This window comes from Myotis nattereri (assembly GCF_964212035.1).
Source record: "Myotis nattereri genome assembly, chromosome: 16".
NCBI classification, from domain to species: domain Eukaryota; kingdom Metazoa; phylum Chordata; class Mammalia; order Chiroptera; family Vespertilionidae; genus Myotis; species Myotis nattereri.
Window position 1 is genome coordinate 28232566 of NC_138091.1, and position 21628 is coordinate 28254193.

A 21628-nucleotide genomic window follows, 5' to 3' on the forward strand; every position below is an offset into this window, starting at 1 on the left:
CAGGTAAGAAAGATTCAGACTCAGAGAGGAAGCAGCAAGCCACACAAAGAAAGACTGCTAGCTGCCCAGCCTACACCTTTGCAAACAGATTTGGTTTTCTGGAAAAATACGATTGCTCAGAAAAAAGCGCATATGTCATCATGGCCAAGCCCATCGTCTAATATTGGTGAAAAATGTAAAAAAAAAACCCAAAACCCACACACACAAAAAACGGACCCAGTGTCTATTTCAAATAAGAATTTTCTGGCTATTGATTTTTTTTCATTGTCAATATACCTACTCACTTGGCTGAAGTTTGTCATATGCTTGTGAATGTTTCCATTTGCACAGACCCTGCATACCCATGCTTTCCCTCTTGTGCTAAAAAGGAGAGATGAAAGTTATTTTTAATTCGGCCACCGAGGAACACCCAAGCCTTCCCTTCCAGCAGTTAAGCCTATATGTTTTCTCAACAGGGTGTTAATTACCTGGCTCTGGGAGAGACCGGACAGGCGGTTCTGGCGGCTCTGGCTGCCCTGCCGGCCACAATGCAATTGCTTAGGAACGTAGCAGGACTCCGGGGCCTCAGCGGGGAGCATCCTTTGATAAACTCAGACATGGGTCCTGGGTAACTTGTTAAACACATTTATTGATTTCTTGACAGTAACCAAACACAGTGAGTGACCATTATAAACAAGGAAAGAAAGGCATTCGTTTGTACTTTGTGAGACCCAGCTGCACCCGGAGAGAAAAGACACCCCTTCCCCAGGAATTTACAAGGCAAAGTGCATTCCTTCAAGGGAGCATCACAGGGGGCGGGGGATGGCAGTTTTAGAACGCAAGGAATCCGTAGCCTGCTAGCTCAGGCTGGAGCTCCCCTCGTATGAATGATGGAGCCACGGAGGGTAATTAAAGTTATACTTGCTTAGCAAATGCATTCCTGATTGCCACAAACTCAGTAAAAAACGGGCTGCAAATGAACAAAACACGTAGATGAAGGAACAAGTGAAACCAAAGAATGCAGCTGCATGGGGCCAGGGCTTAGCCTGTAAGGAGGGAGAACAGACCAAAGCCAGAAAAATAAAATTAAGTCGTTAAAACCCATTTATTGAGCTGTTAACAATAACCAAACACAATGTATGATCTTTGGAAAACAAGAAACAGCAAATGGATCTGATCTTGGCAAATCCTACTACAGATATGTGACAAAGGGGAAATAATTCAATTTCTTTATAGTCTGCGGTGATATATATATACAATGTGTATCTCTTCAATGTCTGTCCTTTTTTTTTTTCTTTTTAAATGGTTGAGTAAACAGAAGAATCAGAATCTAGAAATAAGTGTCCTTGGCCACCTCTGTCCTGGCTCACCTGCCACCAGCACCCTCCAAGGATCCTAGGACACTATCTGAGATTACTCGATGCAAAGCACAAAGTCTGCTTGATGCTGTCAGAGCCATATTTCCTCCTCTCTGTTTTGGAAGAATTCTGTATGTACAAAGGCTGAAAAGTCTCATTGGGTAGATTTATTAGTTCAGGAAAACAGTATCAAAATTGTAATCAGGTTAACTGGTTATTTTCTTCTAAGACCTCTTATGAATGAACCTTTTGTTTCTGAAAACTTGACTTCTCATCTTGAAGGCTGTGCATGTATGTGTGTAGATATGTTTGCAGGTGTGTGCATATGTATGTGTGTGTGTGTGCGTGTGTGTCTTCTGCCATGGTTTTGCAGACACTTTTCATGAAGATGGGGCCAATCCAAAGAGTGAATGAGGCTTGAGAAAAGGGAAGGAGCGAGAAGAAAGAAGGGGACATTCCAGGTTACGTCAGTTCACAGTTGTAGCATTTCGCTGAGATGGAATTCTTCTTGGGCTAGTTCCCTACTTGAGGAGCCATTCATTTACTGGAAAGAGAGAGAAAGAAACACACACACACACACACACACACACACAATGTAAAAACAAGGCATAGTTGAACTAGTTGGCACAGAATTTGGGGGACTTACTACAAAGGAGAAGGAACAGGTCTGTAAATGCCTGCTTACTTTTATGTATCCCTAGAACTCCTCTACTTCCCCAGGAACCTCTATTCAAAATTATTGCCCCCATACCCGTCACATGCAGCTACCATAAATTTAAATTAATGAAAAATTAAATAAAAAATTTAGTTGCCTCACTCTACTAGTCACACTTCAACTGTTCAATAGCTACATGTGGCTAGTAGCTACCCTGTTGAACAATGCAGATATAGAACATGTTTATCATCACAGAAAGTTTTGCTCTAGACCACGGTTGGGCAAATGACAGCCAACAGGTCAAATCCAGCCCAGTTTTTATAAATGAAGTTTTATTGGAATACAGCCACACCATTTATTTACATATTACCTATGGCCTCTTTCACACTATAACAGCAGAGTGTGGCAGAAAATTCCACATTCAAATAGGTTTGTGAAATGCTACATATCCTATTGCTTCCTCTTGAAGACTGGCATAATTATTATCATTATAAAGGCTTGGGAAGTCTCCCAGTGATAAAATCTATTTAACCCTTTTTAAATCCAGATTTTTCAAACATAGTTGACCAACATCTCTTTTACTCAACTTGCTTTCTGAACATTATCGCTGTAGAGCATTTTGAGAACTAACCCTGCTGGTTCTTTCTCAGACAGGTCGATAATTCTACAATCAGTTCATACTAAGCCTTTCCAGATGATGATTATTTAAACATAGATGTAATGAGATGAATTGTATACCCCCCAAATTTATAACCTAACCCCTAATACCTCAGAATGCAACCTTACTTGGAAATAAGGTAATTACAGATATAATTAGCTAAGATGAGGTTACAGGGGTGGGCCCTAATCCAATATGACTGGTGTATGTCTCAAAAAGTCTACACCCTGCTGTAGACTATATGTGCTGGATGGATGGGGTCATGTCTGTCTGTATCACACTGCATCATCGTCACCAAGCTAAGTGCCTGGCACATAGTAGATGCACAATAAATAGGGGTTGAGTAAAGAGAAGGCTTAATCAATGGGTTGAGTATTTATTTGTCAGCAGCTGTGGCTTGAAGGGAACAGAAAATTATAGTTTTGGCACTCTACAGGTGTCTGAGAAAAAAGAAAGAGGAAAATGTGGGGAAGTAGGAGAGATGAAGTGGGAGGCCAAGGGCAGTGGTGATAGCTGCTTCGAGAAGCTGTCGAGAAGCCCCATATTTGAGCAGCACGTTATTCCTACAAAGGGCCTCACCATCCAGGCTCTCGTTCATTCCTCACAACAAGTCGTGAGGCAGATGGTATAGGGACTATCATAAAAAAGTGAGGTCTACTGGGTAAATGATTTGGCTGGGTTTGCATAATTTGTTAGTGACAGAACCATGTCCGGAACTTGGGTGTCCTGACTCTGGGTCAAAGGCGTCTCCACAACACCATTCTGCCTTCATCGTCCTTCCATGTTGAGAGCTGAACACCATGATCAAACACATACTTAGTGTGCAGAAGGAAAGAGCGAGGGCTGGTATGGACCAGAGGGTTACAGGAGGTGGGAGTTGTTTTGAATGTCTCCCATAGTAGGAATAATTGTCACTTCTAGGGACATAGCACCAGAAAAGGATGCATTCACACACATTACCTCCTTGTATCCCAACGGCCTGGCATCCTGAGCATTCGCTCACCTTTTAGCAGAAAGGGGCTCATCATGCACATAAATAAAAGCTCCAATGCTTCTAGCTGTCTGTTCTAACACATGACCTTGAACAAAATCAGCCTCTCTGGCTCTTCTGTACAATGGCAATGAAAAGGCTGTTTTGCTGAACCAGAAGCAAAACAGAGGAATTTAAAGTTTGATCTCTATCTCTAATATATAGGTTTTATCAACAGGAGAGCGCCATGCACATGGAAGGTGGTGGTCTATATTATAATTTATAATCATGATTCTGATAATGGGAGAAAACGCCAGGCCTTCAAGGACAGGTGTAAGCTGGAGGACTGAGTTCTGGCCTGGCCCAGTGCCCTCTGAGCCATGTACTAACCTCTATACTGAAGCTTCTGGGCCCGGTTATTGGGACAGTCCTTCCCCTGTAAACTGAAGTTGATGTTGGTGCGGATACAGCGGTTGTTGAGGGGCTGGACGGGCCTGAAGTTGTCACTCATGCTCAGAAAGATCTGAGATGGCTGATTCTGGCTGAGCAGGCGTAAGGAATGCATCTGAGGAGAGAGGAACAGCTGTGAGATCCACCCATCCTATTAAATACACCAGGGAAGAAGACTGTGTAGACTGGCCACGCCAGGCTAGGGCCATGTGAGCCCCTTGGAGACCCTGGCTGTGTGGATTCAGCTGAGCTGGGGGCCCACGGATGCTGCCATGTGTGGAGTGAGCCTCGCTTGTAGCTCAGTAGCTCATGGATGCCTCTGAACAAGTCGATTACTCTGTTTTATCCTCAAACACACTCTCTGTCAAAGGAGGAAATCCAACTAGCTGTTCTCCAGGGTCTCTTTCTCTTATACCCCATGGTTCAATAATTCTCAACAATTCAGGGAATTATTCCCGCACATGGGTATTATCCAAACTACAGTGACTGGTCCAGGGGCCAGAGCGAAACTAAGCTGGATTAGTTTGGTTCCTTTTCTGTGAAATCAAAGAGCTGGACTGAAATGTTTGCAGCCAAGTTCCACCCCAGGACTGAGAAGCAAAGTTTTGAGCAGGAGAGAAGAATGAAGCGAATGGGTGGCAGGAAGCAGAAGAGAACAGAGATAAAGGGTGTCTGGGGTTCTAATCCCAGCGAGTTCCTGACATCACTTTCTGATATTAAATTCCTTAAGATGCCCAGTATCTCCTGAACAAACACTTTCTCTGAGTTTATCTGGAGCAGGTTGCTTGTCACCAAGAGTCCTAACCAATACAGACAGGGTCAGGGAGTTCAAACTGTTCACACTGTTTTTGGGCTGTAAGTATAGTTTATCCTTGAGCAATGTGGGGGTTAGGGGTATGACCCTCTGTGCAGTTGAAAATCTGCATATAACTTTTGACTTCCCCCAAAACATAGTTGTCCCTTGGTATCCATCAGGGATTGCTTATAGAGACACCCCTGCCGCACCCCCCCCCCCGCCCTCCCCCCTAATACCAAAATCCACAAATGCTCAAGTCCCCTGTATAAAATGGCATAGAACAATGCATAGAGTCAGCTCTCTGTATCCGTGGACTCCCAACCACAAGCATTTATTTTAAAAAATCTGCATATAGGTGGACAAGTTATTCAAAGGTCAACTGGACATATCCTGTAAAAGAGAATGGAGTCTGCCTCCTTTGCTCATCTTTCCTCTGAGCTGTCAGAGGATCCCAGAATCAGAGCATGTCAGAGCTGGAACAGACTTGTGTAATTTACCCCCGCATCATAAAGAGCAGTATTTATTTCACAGGAGGGGGCGACAGCCCTAGGAACACATAATGAGTGCATAATGAACCAAAGCTTGCCTCAGAGGCCAGAGCTCCTGGTTCCCGTCCAGTTCTGAAGGATCCAAGCCAGGGTTACGAGAAATACTATGAGATGCTCTGAAGAACTCCACATTCAAATATGTTTGTGAAATGCTACATAACCTATCGCTTCCTCTTGGAGACTGACATAATTATTATCATTTTAAAGGTCTGGGAAGTCTCCCAACAGTGAAATCTATTTAATTCTTTATTAATCCAGCATTTTCAAACATATTTGACCATATCATCCATTTTGCTCATTTTCTTTCTGAACACTATTGCTGTAGAGCACTTTGGGAACTAACTCTGCTGTTCTTTCTCAGACAAGTGGATGCTTCTACAATCAGTTCATGCTAAGCCTTTTTAGATGCTGATTCTTTAAATACAGGTGTGATTAATTAAATTGTGTACCCCCAAAATTCATAAGTTAAAGTCCTAATCCCCAATACCTCAGAATGCAACCTTATTTAGAAATAAGGTCATTTTGGATGTAATTAGATAAGATGAGGTTATTGGGGTGGCCCTAATGCAATATGACTGGTGTCCTTATAAAAAAGGGGGACTTGGACAAAGAGACACAGACATAGGGAGAACACCATGTGAAGATGAAGACAGAGTGGGGGTGTTGCTTCTGCAAGTCAAGGAATACCAAAGATTGCCAGAAAGCACCAGAAACCAGAGAAGAGGCATGCAACAGATTCCTCCTCACTCCCTCAGAAGGAACCAATCCTACTGACACCTCGATCTTGGATTTATAGCCTGTAGAACTGTGAGACAATACATTTCTGCTCTTTAAGCCACCAAGTTTGCAGTGCTTTATTAAAGCATTTCTAGCCAACTAATACAATAGGTATTTCCCAAACACAGCCAGTCTTCACATCATCTTCCTCATTCGCTAAAAGTGCACAGAGAAGCTCACCTGCATCCTTGTTATATAGACAGGCTTGTTCATTATTATCCAACTTGCCGTCTCATAGCAGGGTGGGATAGTCATTGACCCATCGTAAGTAATGAAACTAGAGGTCTCTGGATACAGTTCTTCTATATTAAGTCCCTGTAGTAAATATGCATCATCTAGAGAAGGAAATAAGAAAGACTTAAGAATTAGGTTTCTTGAGAAAGTGCTGGTATTGCTGATTATTTTTCCCTTTTCCGATTCCAGAAGACTGCATCTGTCAGGATAGGCTGCAGTAACAAACAGTCCCCCAAATCTCAATCATTTTAAACCACAAAGGTTTATTTCTTGCTGACATACATGTCCATTCTAGGTTGGCTGAGGGCTTCCTCCATGTCATGGTTGTCTAAACTCTTAGGATAGGTGCCATCTGGACGCTGGTGAGTTGCAATGATAGGAGGAGAAGCGCCCATCTCAGAAGTGGTGCATGTTACTCCTGTGCACATTTTGGTAGCCAAAAAAAATCACACGCCCAAGGTTGACATCAGAAATGCGAGGAAGCACATTCTTCCCGCAGGATGCAACACTGAATATTGATGAAAATAAATGTGGTCTATGACAAGGACACAAAGGAGAGCCAAATATTTGGTTATGGTCCCTGACTCCTGGGATCATAGTATTATAGTCACAATGAAATGCCCATTTGAAGGCTTCAGGTTCTATGGAAAGATTGGCTGGTCACCATTCTTGTTCCTGAACATCGCTTAATGAAAAGAACATTAAGAACTACTTTTAGAAAGAAAAGTAATCAGGCCAAATCCAATGACAAGACTTAAAAATTTAAGTTCAACAACTGAGAGAGAGAGAGATTGGTCAAGCTGCATTTGGAGACCAACTCTAGGAGAAAGGACTTCCTTTGTCTTTCCATTTAAACGTTTCTGCCTTTCCATCAGAACGTCAGAGATTCAGGACAAGTTCAAGAGAGACACAGCGACTGGTACACGGCTGGGCTGGTCTGCACCCTGGCTCGAGTGATATGCTTCCATGACAAAGTCATGATGCCTAGAGCACCACACACTGATGTGATGGACCTTGGCAGTTAGATCAGGTACCAACACAGCAAGCTCATGTGAGTGTCCATCACTTGGCTCTGTTTCTTGAGCCCCTTGTACGTGTCAGGCTGGGTGTCGGAGAGCAGGATGTAATTAAGTGAAGGCATCAAGGAGCAGCAGACACAGTGATGCGTATCTGCACTGAGTACATTGAGAAGCTGTCAGTTCTGCCTGGGGGTGGGACTCAGGAGAGGATTAGCTGAGGAGGCTCACCTGCACAGCATCTTGAATGACAGGAGCTAATCAGTGTGTGGCTGGCAGGGGGTGGCTGTCAAGGGCACTGTAGACAGTCATGCTGGAGAAAGAGGTAAGGACATACAGAGCAGTGCACACCCAGGGACAGCCAGCATGTAGATGCGATGCAGGGGGAAGGGAGTTGTGGGAAATGGGGCTGGAGGGTCAGCAGGGGCCACACCTGAAGGTCCTTCTCTGTGCTGCCGGGAGTTTGGGCTTCATTCCGTAGGCAATGCAGAGCCACTGAAGGGTTTTAAGCAGGGGGGCAGCGCGATCAGATGTGCACTTAATGATGCTTGCTCTGACAGTGCTTTGGCTGAAGATTTACATACTGAATGAGAGAAGGAAGCATTTGGCACATCTTTATTAAAGGTCAATGTGATTTGTTTAACCAAGCTTGCCCTCGGAGCATATTGGGACTCAAGCATGCTGCCATTATTTTATTTTATTCGTGGTGGTGGGAACGAGGGAAGGAAGGAGGCAGTAGAATGAGGGGCACTCGAGGCATGACTGGAGGAAAAAAAAGAACATTTATGTTTCTCTGAAACCACAACCAGGCTGTGTTGCATCCACATTTGAGGGAAGGATTGGTGTGTGTGTGTGGAGGGGAGGATGAGGGGGGGTGGGGTGGGGTGGGGCGGAGAAAGGTGTAAAAGCACAATGAGGCATGTTCATGGATTTAACCCACAAAGCAAGGTAACAATGCTTCCAAAGCAGCGTAATGATGGTATTCCAGACTACCCACTGTGGTCCCACCAGGAGCTTCCTCTTTGTCCAGATCCCCTTAGAGAAATGCCACAGTCATCAGAGAAGGTAGGCAGCTTCTGCCCCCACACCACCCTCATTCACCAACTTTGTTTTTTCCACGAATCTCCCCAATTCTCATACTTTACCTTTTGCCCTATTTATTTCCTCACACTACAGAACTTGGAAAGACCCAGGGTGAAGAGTGTGAGCTCTAGACTCAGACCTGAGTGTGAGAGATGACTTTGCTGTTTACCATCCAAGCGACCATGGATATGCAGACAACTTCTGAGCCTGTTTCCACATCTGTAGTACGCAGATGGTTGGGATAGGCAGTGGACTGAATGTTTGTGTCCTCCCCACCCAAATTCATATGTTGAAGTCCTAACCGCCAATTGTGATGGTATTTGGAGGTAGAGCCTTTGGAAGGTGGAGCCCCCATGAATGGGATTAGTGCCCTCATGAAAGCAACTCCAGAGAGCTCTCTCATCTTTTTCTACCATGTGAGCATGCAACAAGAATTCTGCAACCCAGAAGAGGTTTCTCACCAGATTCCTCACATGCTGGTGCCCTGATCTTGGACTTTTAGCCTCTAGAACTGTGTGAAGTGAATTTCTGTTGTGTATATGGTACTTTGTTACAGCACTCAGAACTGACGAAGACAGAGCACTTGCCTCACAGAGCTGTCTGAGGAACGAATGAGATCACGTTTTTCAAGTACTTGGCACAGGGCCTGGCCCATGGAAAGTACTCAGCGATGCTGGGTAGCAGTGATGTCACTCCTTCCTTCCTGGGCTGTTCTCACCCACCTTCTCCAGAATAACCACTGCTTGGCCTTTCTGAGGCCTCCTGATTCTCCCCAGCTGGGGTAGTGCCTTCCATTTCCACCGTATTTGCTGAATTTGCTTGCCAATAGTTACTTACTGTCCCCACTAAGCTGTGAGCCTTTGGGAGAAGGGCTTCCATCTTTTATCTCTAATCCCAAGCCTCAGTATGGGGTCCACTGCGTAGTGGGTGCTCAACAAACATTGGTTGAATGAATGAACAAATAAATGAAATGGTTTCTGCCCAGCAGCTCCATCTGCTGGTGGTGCTAGTCATAAACTAAGGGAGGAAGAGGCAACATCATCTGCCAGATGATGGGAAAAATTCTGAGGCTCCAGTCTATACCATTAACTTAAGTATGTGCTGCCCAGCCCTCTCATTACATATCACATCCTAAGATATCCGGGTGAGACAGAGACTGTTGTCTTACCATGTTTCCACACCAAACATGCCCGAACCGCATATTTGCATTGCTGAAATTAGTGTGCATGTAACATGCAATGCTTGTCTACTTCACTCACCATGTTGCCTCAAAGGCTGACACTAAATCAGTGTTCTCTCTTTTAGAAATTGGAATTTGAGGACTATAGGCTACCCTTTCGTCTCTTCTTCTCTCCCCACAGAGACTTGCTTGGTGTATTTGGCAGGACACAGGCAATTCAACCCGAGAAAAGAACATGAGCACACCCAGCAGTTTTCAGCCCTAGTGTCAAGGAACACTGGGACGCCTTCCACTGCTGACCTGGCCAAGAACTAATTATTATCACCCACAGGCGATCGCATCCATGCAGCAGCCCGCAGAAAAACTCAATCTGTGCCTGTCAGTGTTATCCTCTGGGCATCGGAGACCAAAGGAGCCTAAGAACTAATGCACTGAAAGTGGCTTCTGGTCCTCAGCCTCTCACGGCTCTATTCATTAGTAAGAGTGGCAAAGATCTAGAGGTCAGAGTTGCTTATGAGCAGAGAGACACAAATGTGCGGTGTCTCCGAGGCCAGTGGGGTGACCATGCATGCCCCTGCTTGCTTTAAGGATATTTGCTGAGAAGTGTTGGCAGGAGTTCAAATAAATTTTCATGGATAGTTTCATAGAGGGGTTTTCTTTCTTTCTTTACTTATTTATTTCATCTATCTATCTACCTTACCTCTCTATCACCAATCTGTCTGTCTATCATCATCACCATCTATCTATCTTAGGAGAATATAGCTTATATGGGACAAGCTCTGGACTTCAAGCAGGAGTCTTAATTCAAGTTTAAGTTCTAATTGTGTGCTTTGTCAGTAACTTATTTTTCCTTCATGGCTAAGTATTGTAATCTCTTACTTGGGGGAAATATCCAGATTATTCTGGACATTACTAAAGTCATTTTCAATTAAAAAAGAATTCTATAGACTTCAAAATGTCATTCAACAGAAACAATTTGCATAGATACCTATCTTAAGTAGGTCAAATTTTTGGTATGACAATGTTGTAATTTTTTAGTATTGTCTACATCTTTGTAGTACAGGGAGACCCCTTGCATAATCAATAGGTATAAAATATTTATGCACAGTTCATAGCCCAGTGTTATTCTTCCAAATTACTGTAGAAGTTGGTGGCTGTACTTCTGATTTTATGACATGCTCTTGACAAGTCTATCATTTATGTTATGCTGAGTTCTTAGTCATTGACACAATTCCCAAGTTGACTTTTTTTCTTTTTCTTTTCCTAAGAGAAGCACCAATGATGAAAACACCTGGAAATGCACAGTGGGGGAATCTTGCCTTAGTCTGAGCAACAGTGCAGCCTCTGTTAAATGCACTGTGTTTATTTATGTGGACCACTGATGAGATTTAACATCACCTGCCTTCCAGATTATGAAGTTCCCATTCAAAGAGAATGATGCCAGCCCGGCCAGCATGGTTCAGTGGTGGAGCATTGACCTATGAACCAGAAGGTCACATTTTGATTTCCGGTCGGGGCACATGTCTGGGTTGTGGGTTTGATCCCCAGTGTGGGGCGTGCAAGAGGCAGCCGATCAATGACTCTCTCTCATCACTGATGTTTGTATCTTCCTCTCCCTCTCCCTTCCTCTCTGAAATCAATAAAATTATATGTAAATAGAATAAAAAACCCCAAAGAGAACAATGCCAATGAAAAAGATTTGGCAGTCCCAGAGATCAATAGTGGACTCCCTTCTGATCAGTATGGAACTATTCGGCAATTTTTTCATATGGAATGACAGTTCCTCTTGTAATCTGAGGCACATTCAACTGAAATGAAAAAAGGCAATTACTAAAGCATAACATAATATGATTTTTTTGTTCTACACAAACAACAAATGAAAGAAGGAGCCTCTGAGAATTGGATTCATGGAGGTAAGCTGCTCCTTCTCCGTTCCTCACCGACTTGAGTTACTACTTAGATTGCAACACGGATGGATATGTTGCATTTCGTATTCTGCGAAAACCTTCCCAAAGCTGTTCTTTGAGATGAAAGTACAAGTTCAATTAAGTACTGAGAAAGGCACAAGGAACAATATGCTTAAATTCTCTGGTGACATTTCATCACATTTAACACCCTGTCCCTCTGAGGAGCGGGCTCACAAAACATTTCCCGAGGAACACAGGGGTCCTCAAACTACAGCCCACAGGCCACATGCAAATACAAATATTGTATTTGTTCCCGTTTTGTTTTTTTACTTCAAAATAAGATATGTGCAGTGTGCATAGGAATTTGTTCATAGTTTTTTTTTTAACTATAGTCCGGCCCCCTAATGGTCTGAGGGACAGTGAACTGGTCCCCTGTTTAAAAAGTTTGAGGACCCCTGAACTAAGACATATAAGGCGGTTACAAGCTGGTCTCCCCTTGCCTAAACATTCATCTTTTAGCTGGGTTGGGGCTGGGGGCTAAAGCAAAGTTATAAACAGGCAAGACTGAAAAAGATGTTTTAAGGGACTTGTATGGTGTGTCAAAACACCATGCTTAAAAATCTCTCCCTTAAACGCCTTCAGTTCTGTCTTTATTTCCTTGTTGCAAATACATTAAGACAACAGCCAGACACTTTCAAATTTGGGATCTGTGATCTTTTGGATTCTTTTGGACTAAAGTTCACCATTGTATTTACAGTACTGTGTATGAAATGAATGGAGAGTGTGTAACTGAATGAGAATGAAGCTACCAAAATGCTAAACTGTCCTAGGACATTGGAATAGTTCATTTATACGTAATGTCCTAATAACGACTCCCTCTTACCCACTTAAGAAGGCTCTTTGCACTCCATTAGTCACTAATTTCACCACTTTAAAATGCCATAAAATTAAGAAAAAATGCTAGCTTGATGAAGTCACGTGTATATTAAAACGATAGGAATGTTACGTTTTACATAATTGGGGCACTGTGCCTGCTAATTAATTAACACAAGGAAAACGGAGGGATACGGGCATCTTTCCAAAATACCACATTAAAAAAATTACAATACTTTGAGTAAATGACCAATATCTCCTCCAGAAAATCCATTCAGGAAGTCTACTTTTCAATGTCACGATTTCAGTCTTGACCCCCAATCTGTTGAAGGGGAATTTAACTTTAATAAAATGGATTTCATTCAGAAGGCTGTCTAAATTCAGCCTGAAATTAATTCAGGCTGGTCTTTCCCATTGTTGGTCCGGGTTAGGGAGAGTGTTTTGTAAGATTTGCTCAGATATATGAAATCCAGACTTCCAAGGAAAGTGGAGGATCCTCACTAGGCCATTACCATCAACTGCATGGGTTCACCCATGGGAACTGTGAACTTGAAACTTCATTTAGGTATTGTCTGTGTGCCCTGTATTGTGTTAAACATATTTTTTAGTTGGCATCATAGTGACCTACCTCCCACTCTTCAGGAAGCTGGCTTTAATGACCATGCAGTTTAGGACAATTTAGAAACATACAAAATTATGCACTTATACTAGTCATTATCCAGGTGATTGACTCGTGACCTTGCTTAATCCTCACCCCAACCCTCTCAATATCAGTATTAATATACTCATTTTACCAATGATGAAATTGTTATCTCAGAGATGTTAAGAAACTTGCCTGAAGCCACACAGCAATGGAAATGGTAGAGCTAAGAGCCTAAGTCTGCTAGTTTCATCTCTCTTCAGTAGAACACATCCTATATAATAAAAGCCTAATATGCTAAGTGTCTGGTCACCCAGTCATCTGGTCATCCAGTCATCCGTTCAACCAATCAGAGTGTAATATGCTAATGATATGCTAAAGCTGCTCAACTGCTCACTATGACGTGCACTGACCACCAGGGGACAGATGCTCAATGCGGGAGCTGCCCCCTGGTGATCAGTGTGCTCCCACAGGGGGAGTGCTGCTCAGCCAGAAGCCAGCTCATGGCTGGCGAGCGCAGCGGTGGTGGCGGGAGCCTCTCCTGCCTCAGCAGCAGTGCTAAGGATGTCCAACTGCCAGCTTAGGCCTGCTTCCTGTGGGGAGCAAGCCATCAGTAGGACATCCTCCAAGGGCTCCTAGACTGTGAGAGGGCACAGGCCGGGCTGAGGGGTCCCCTCCCCGCCAAGTGAACAAATTTTGTGCACTGGGCCTCTAGTTTTTCTCATGAGTATGGTGACTTTCACCAGCTTGATACCTGGCTTCTAAAATTCCCAGTTCTTTGACAAGATTCTCTTTCTTTCCTCTTTTTTAAATGGATTGCCTGGCATTGATTTTCTTAACTGGCTCAATAGGATGATTTTGCACAATTCCTTTTTTACTCCTACTCATTTAATCTATGATGAAACCAAGCAAATGGATGGTGTCCCTATTGGCTGCCATTTTGTGGTGACTTCACCACATGCTTCCATGGTGTTCTAGCCTCCTCACACCTCCTCAGCTAGCTGATGAGACAGACACACAAGAGCCTCTTTGAGGGTGGGATTTAAAAGATATTTTTAGAAATGATTTGCAATCCCTGGTCATGAGGATTTGAGCTGCTCTTTTAAAAGTGAGGACATGTCCGCCTCTCTTCTCTATCTATTCTCACTCCCATGATTTCACCTAGTTAAAATGCCATCTGGAGCCCAATGATTTTCACATTTATATCTTCAGTTCTGTCTCCTGAAATCTAGACTCATATATTCAACTGCCTACTCCATAGCTCTTATTGGTAGACATCTCAAGCTTAACATGCTTGAAACTTCTAGTTCCCTTCCCACTCACTACTCATATGTTTCATCAACAATCTTCCCATCTCACTTGATGGAAACATCTTCTTCCCAGTTGCTCAGCCTAAAAACCTTAGTCATCCTTGACTCTTCTTGTTCATATCACACATCTGATTTATCAAGAAATGTCTTCAAAATATACCCAATCATTTCTCTCCACCTCCTCCACATTAGCCTGGTCATGATCTACAATGTCTCATCATTTGGATTGCTGCAATCATCTCCCAACATTTCTCCTTGCTCCTCTCTAGTCTATTCCCAATCAGGCAAACAGAGTGATCCCTTTGTCAGCAGATCATACCACTCTCTGCTCAAAGTCTTAGGTTGACTTCTCATTACAATGGTCTCTAAGGGAAGACCGATAAGGAAGACTGACCCCATGACTTATGTGGTTACTACATGTGACAATAATGGCAGTGCCGCTATGTCCTTCAGTATGACACTGATTTCCACTGGTCGTTCCATGCCAGTGGACAGGCAGGAGTTGCAGAGAGCTTAGGATGGTATGAGCTTGAACTTTCAAATTTCCCCCAAGTTCTGTGTTAGCTTATGCCCCTTCCAAGTGGAAACAAATGCAAAAAGCAAAGAGATGGCTCTTCAAACTGAACCCAAGTTGGAATTAAGAGACCCCCCCCCCCATGCATTTCATAGAATGTGAAAGAATCAGCATTGTAGTTACTTTGCAAGCAGAGTATTCTGAGAGGTGCCCCTGAGCAGGTGGCGTTGTCTCCATCTTGACTGGAATTCATGGGCTGGCGCCAGCATCACCTGCTGCCTCCTGCTGAGTCTCTGGAGAGACTTTCAGGCTTGTGTTTCCCACTCACCGGCTATGTCCTCGTGAATGACTTGTTTCAGACACTCCCCTGCTTGCTTCACAGGCTGGCTGCCTCAGGGAGTTTAGCTGGAGGGAAGCGTGCTGGCGCTTTCCTGCTGAGCAAATCAATCCCTGAAGCCAGAGTTCTGGGCATAGCGTGTCTAGGCCATTCCCACGGGTCAGGCCATCATTATCCCTGGGGTTCCAACCTTCAGGTGCATGATAAATGTGCTACCGGGAACACCTCCATTATTCCCCAATGAATGTTGGAGCACCAAATACCTGTGATTAGGGGGCTTGACGCAGTTACCTCTCCCCATGGGTCTCTTTATCTTCCTTAGTTCTCCTTTCTTTTTCTTGGCTCTGACAGCTAGATTATGAAGGACAGAGGAGAAGGGGCTCCTGCTCTCTTCTATTTGCATTTCTAGAAGGGAGTCTGAAGAGGTGCTGAGGGCATTTCTTCAAATACATCTTCTGCATACATTCCTCAGCCTGGAATCAAGACCATTCAAGATCTGGCTCCCAACCATCCTTCCTGCCACTCACTCCCTGTCACTGCTATGTCAGGGGGCCTTCATTCCTCCATTAATTCAGATCATCACCAATGTTTATAGGGTTTACTGTTAGAGATGAAGAGCTGATGAGGACAGAGATCCTCCCTTTGAACTCTTCATCATCTTTTTAAAATATACATTTTTTATTCATTTCAGAGAGGAAGGGAGAGGGAGAGAGAGAGAATCATTGATCGGTTGCCTCCTGCATGCCCCACCTTGGGGATGGAGTCCACAACCCGGCATATGCCCTGACTAGGAATTGATCTATGACCTCTTGGTTCATAGATCCATCCTCAACCACTGAGCCACACCGGCTGGGCTTCATTGTCCTTTTAACGCTCTCTTTGCTGCAGATGCTGCTCTTCCGGCTTAGAATGTGCCACCTTCCTCCATTCTCCCCCCCCCCGCCCTCCCCCAGCCCACTCTCTCTCTTCCTCCCTCTCTTTCCTTCTCTTTTCTCTTTCCCCAGCCAATAGTTATTCATCTATTCAGTCCGTATTTGAATGGCACCTGCTTTGTGCAACCTTGTCATGTAATTCCGCGCAGATCTTCTACGATTTGAAAGCATTCTTTTCATATTTTTAACACTGACCTTGCTACACAAATCTTTGTCAGACACTATGAGAGTCTGTCTCCCCAACTAAATAGTGAAGACCTCGTGGACAGACATGTCCTTTATATATTTTTTTTCAGACATGTCCTTTATATTGATCTCTCTATATCTTGGCACTCAGGAGCCACTCCATAGATATGTGCGGAGTGAGTGAGTGAACAAATGAATCAAGGTCTTGGGTTTTAACATCGCTATGCACGTCAGCTATTGCCAAAGTGTGTCCTTCTCAGTTCCGGCAGGCCGGATGGGGGTGGCAGTCAGCAGGGACGCCTCATCTGAAGCAGAAGTCTCCCTCAGCCATGAAACAGCCATCCATCATGGGTCCCAACAAGACCCGTCACCTTGGCTCTCCAGTCCCTATTTGTACCAGAATCGATACACCGCCCCATAGCGCACACCCACATAGATACTTCCTTCTTCAGCTGCAGCCACATCGCTCAAAATTAATCAGACCGGTGCCGGGGTGCGGCGGGGAGGAAAGTCTCACTAATGATTGATTCTGTACTGGCAATCTGTTAGATTGTGTGTTGGGGCTTCGTGTGTGATTTCACGGCTTTTCACGGTCTCTAAACTGCAAAGTCAAGATTATTGGAAAACATTTTATTTAATTTTCATGCTTTTTTAATCAAAAAAGTTAAAAGACTAATAAAATCTTTTATGGGCAGTTATCAAGTGTGCTATTTCCACACAAGTCAGCCTCCCCTTCCTTAGCTTAGAGAGGACTCCGCTGGGGTGCTGATGAGGTAGGCGGGATGGCTATGGAGACAACGCCATTCATTCTTCTAGGTGATGTCCAAGGGGAAGTGGCATGTTAGAATGTTTGCATGCTGCTTTTAACTTCTGTGAAAATCATTATTTACCTATTGCTTGATTCAGAATCCCAGAAGAGCCTCAGACACCTGAAATTCAACTTCTTCACTTTAGTGATGAGGAAACAGACTCAAAATGAGAGAGCTCCTTGCTTCAGGACAAAGTCAGGACTTAATCCCGCTTCAGGTAAGATATATATTTTTTGTCCTGACTTCTTTCATCTCTTGATGTGCACTATTTCATATGTTTTCCCAAATCCAGCAATTTCTGTGGACAACAGTAGCACCATTTCCCTCTTCTCCTTCCAATGCTGTACCGTTCTCTCTTTTCTGCATAAAGGTTCTAGGGACCGAACACCCTGGAAACCCAAGGAAACTGGACAGAGTCCCCTAGATCAGTGGGTCATACATGAGAAGAAGGAAGAGGCCACCTCGCCTCTCCCTGAAAGGGAGACCCAGCGACACAGAGAGGAAGACTCGGCCCCACCGCCGGGCTCTGTAAGCGCTGAGGCTGGATGCAAACTACCATGTGAACGCTTTTCCCATCACATAATTGGCAAAGCCCCAAATATGACTAGCTGCCGTGCTGGAGTTTGTCAGCTAATAGAGTGCCCCGGTTCATTACCAATCCATGGGTTAACGTTAGATGACCATCTTCATAATAATCATTATTGCCTTAGACAGGTGTGGATGACAAAGACCCTCCAGGGAATTTTTTTTTTTTTTGAAATGGGCTGTTTCTTAGCCAACTGTGACTCTCCAGAGTCGCTTTCTACAGAACCCAAGGATCATGAAGCTAAAAAGGGCCCTTGGAGATCATCGATTCTGGCTTTCTGTCTTCAGATGGAACTAACCTTTATAGAATAGCTGTTGTATGAGAAATTGAACCAAACTTACTTTTATATGTTATTCTTGTGATAGTATCTCTGTTGAGCATTCGATTAAGAAATGGGTTTGATGAATCAGAAACCTAGGGTAGAAAAGAAAAGTTTAATGAGTGGATAGTGCTGTCTCAGGATAAACATTGCTTCCATGAATTCACTTGTTCATTCACATTTCTTGAGTGCCTACCATATGCCAATCACTATGACGGCTGAAAATTCAGAGATAAAATATACTCTATTTCCCAGAAACCCCCGTCTAGAGAAAGAAGACAGATAAGTAAATAAATGGCTATAATATTGTATGAACAGTGCTAGGAGAAAATCACCCACCTGGGGAATCTGGGGAGCTAAGACCTGAACTGAGTCTTGAAGGATGGGTGGAAATTAACAAAATGTTTTGGTGGTAAAGTGTGGAAACAAGGAAGGGCAAGGAAACACATTACTTACAGAGGACCTGTTCATACATGGACACGGGAGAACTAGCCATGTTAAAGCATGTACTTCGGTATAGACGGAGCTGAGAGTATGGGAGGTGAGACTAGAGGAGTAGGCAAAGGCTAGCTCATACCAGGCTTTGAAAATCATGTTAGAGAATTTAAACTAGGGATGGGGAACCATCAAAGGGTTTTAAGCAAGAGGCAGGGAGTGACATGTTAGGAAGGAGATAGTAATCTCAGTAGAGAGTGAGAAAGAGTACACAGAACAGAGGAGTCAGGAGATGAAAGCAAATCTCTAAGAGTAATAGAGAACCTTATTATGTAACTGCTCTTTATTGCATAAGTTGAATATATCACACACTATGCCATTCAATCATCCATCCATGCATAATCCATTCATCCATCTATCCAGGCACCCATCCATCCATGTATCCATCCATGCACCCATCCATGCATCCATGCATCCATGCATCCATCCATCCATCCATCCATCCATCCATCCATCCATCCAACCATCTATGCATCTATGCATTCACATATTCAATAAAAATTTACCAAGCATCCATTATGGGCCAAACATTGTACCAGATGTTTAGGAATCAGTTGCCCATACCTTTAGGTCTCCAAATTCCTTCTTTGGGAGAAAAAGCAAGGTTCAAGGAGCTTGATCCAGGGGACCACCATTTGGACACTGTTTTCTTAGCACCCACTTTTTACTCAGTTTTTCCGAGGTGCACTGTTCATCCTAATAGTTTATCTCCTACCTCGCTTGGCTCAGCTCTGCTCTGTAATTTACGCCTCAGCTACTAATTGGATGTTGTGACACATCAACATTTTAAATCTGCTTTATTCTGAGGGTTGGAAAAATTCAGCAGGTGATTATTATTACTAGATAAACAACAGGTAATTTGTAGTTTGGAAATAGCACAGACTGTTTATTTTCCCGCCATCTGTCTCTCATTTCCCACTGTTCCTGGGTGTGTTGTGTTGAGACTCACACCAAGGGGAGCTTGGTGAGTGACAATGCTCAATGGTGTTTGTAAAAGCCCACCCACAAACAGAGAAAAGTCCCAAATTAGACACTGCTGTACCCCAGAAGCGTTAGGACCAAACCCAACTGCTGCTTTGCCATCCTCTGTGGCCATTGAAAAGATAGCCTGAAGCCACCGGTGTGGGCGGATGCACCCTCTGAAGGAGGAGAGCCCACTGTAATGTCATGGCGGGAAATGAATGTGCCATGGCCCACAGTCAGGCGCCGTGGGCTCCTGGTACCTGGTGAGTCTGGGTAGTGCTAACATTGGGACTGGACCCTTTAGAGCTGATTAAAAGTAACTGAAAAATTTCCAAAGTGCACACAGATGATTTGTGGGCTCTAGTGTGTTGGCTGCGTGGGTGAGAGGATAAAATATGTACTTGGTATAAGTGAGCTTAAGTGGGAAGTTAATGGTGTGTGATTGAGTAGCAATTACAGCCAAATCTTAGCTCCCTGTGGTCACGGGAAGGATGGGGGATGAGGAGGGGACGGAGATAAGTAAAACCCACAGATAAACAAGGCTCTTATTTTTAGCCAACAACTCCAACCCTTCTACGGCTCAGCTTTTGGGCACAGTGACATCTCTAGGGCTCAGCTGACCTAGATGCGGGGCCTCTCATTTTCCTTCCTGCCTACCCTGCAGGGAGCTGGGAAGGAGAGGCGGAAAGATCAGAAGGAGGGGAGGCCTAGTAACGTGGTGTGCCCTTAGAGACCGAGGGCTTTATTTCTGTTTCTAGCGCCGAGCACAGGGCTGGCCCCTGTCCCACACTCCATCCGTGCATTGGGGCGAGTGAATGACTAGTCCCAGCTGGGATAACTCATGGAACATCTGGAAGTTGATTATAATGAACGAAGATAGGGATGCTGTGGCTTACTTTAAGGTCTAACCAGAAAGCTTCAGGTTTGCTCAGGGGAAGAATGGAAGCTCCCTAAGGGCTAAACTGGCCCGAACAGACACAGGAGCTAGTGCCCCTCTGTCACTGGCCTCAGGGGCGGGCGCACAAGTTCCTCCCAATGCCCCACAGCGAAGCAGCCAGGACTTGCATCAGTAATCTCGGTGGATCTGAGACATAACGCAAAGGGTGGTGTGTGTGCCCAAGAAACCCGCGGCTGGCCATTTTACATCCATGAGATTGATGAAGGCCAAAGGATTTTCAGCAGGGGGTAGGGAGTGGTTTGCTGTCAATCACCCAGGAAGGGAGGGAGGGGAATTAAGGGGAGGGGAGGCAAGGAGTCTTGAGAAGGAGGACCAGGCAGGTGAAGTGCCTGCTGCAGAGGGTGATGCTTTCAGGGGGCGCGAGGGAGTGGTACCTGGGGCGCCCCCATGCCCATTCTTCCGAGCAATGCTATGTCCTCACCAGAACTCTGTTCAGAGCCCAGAGCAGCAAACGCTGAATCACCTTCGTCAGATTCCCAGTTCAGATTGGGGCACCTCCTCTAACGATCTGGCCAAAACTTCCCAAGGGGTTGGCCCAGTGATGGCCAACTTTTGGAAATGCCACACATTGCTTTTTCCCACCAACTGGAAAGACAATTTCTTTTTTTCTTTCTTCCTTTAAATTTGCATACCTGTTTTCTCTCTCCATCTGTCAAAAATGTTCATGGTAATTACCTTTTAACAAATTAGAACGGGCTTGGTAGGAGATTTGCTGTTGTTGTTGACTGCTAGGAGGATGTGGCACCTCCCGAGAGTGTCAGAAAGTCAGCGCTGGTGATCTTTGCTTGTGAGGGCCGGGGGGAGGGAGGGAGGGAGGGGGGTGGGAGGGAGGGGGGGGAGGGAGGGAGGAAGACGATGCCCAGAGCTATAGTGAGGAAACTGGAGGGAGCTGTTTAGTGCAGCGCCCAAGGGGAGGGACATCTCACATGCACCTCTTTTTCCAAAGGATGGGCAGGGCTTTTACCCTGTGGGGTGTCAGTGAGCTACCCCTTCCCCTCCTATTACTTGGCTCTGATTTTTCTGCATAACGTGGGACCTGGACCCAGCACTGATTTGGTTCTCTAGGACAGGCCCCGGTGCTGTGAAATGGAACCC

At 44.5% G+C, this 21628-nt stretch overlaps 1 protein-coding gene across 1 annotated transcript in view; it reads right to left on the bottom strand.

Annotated features, from left to right (window-relative positions):
* Positions 1 to 608: 608 nt before the first annotated feature.
* CA10 (carbonic anhydrase 10) overlaps positions 609 to 21628 on the bottom strand; it is a 369556-nt gene continuing 348536 nt past the window's right edge. The window contains exons 7-10 of the mRNA XM_081110646.1: positions 18140 to 18212; positions 6372 to 6526; positions 4011 to 4185; positions 609 to 1881 (exon numbers count right to left, since the gene is read on the bottom strand). Coding sequence (XP_080966772.1) covers positions 1859 to 1881; positions 4011 to 4185; positions 6372 to 6526; positions 18140 to 18212 — 426 coding nt within the window. The 3' untranslated portion in view covers positions 609 to 1858. The remainder of the gene's footprint in view (positions 1882 to 4010; positions 4186 to 6371; positions 6527 to 18139; positions 18213 to 21628) is intronic.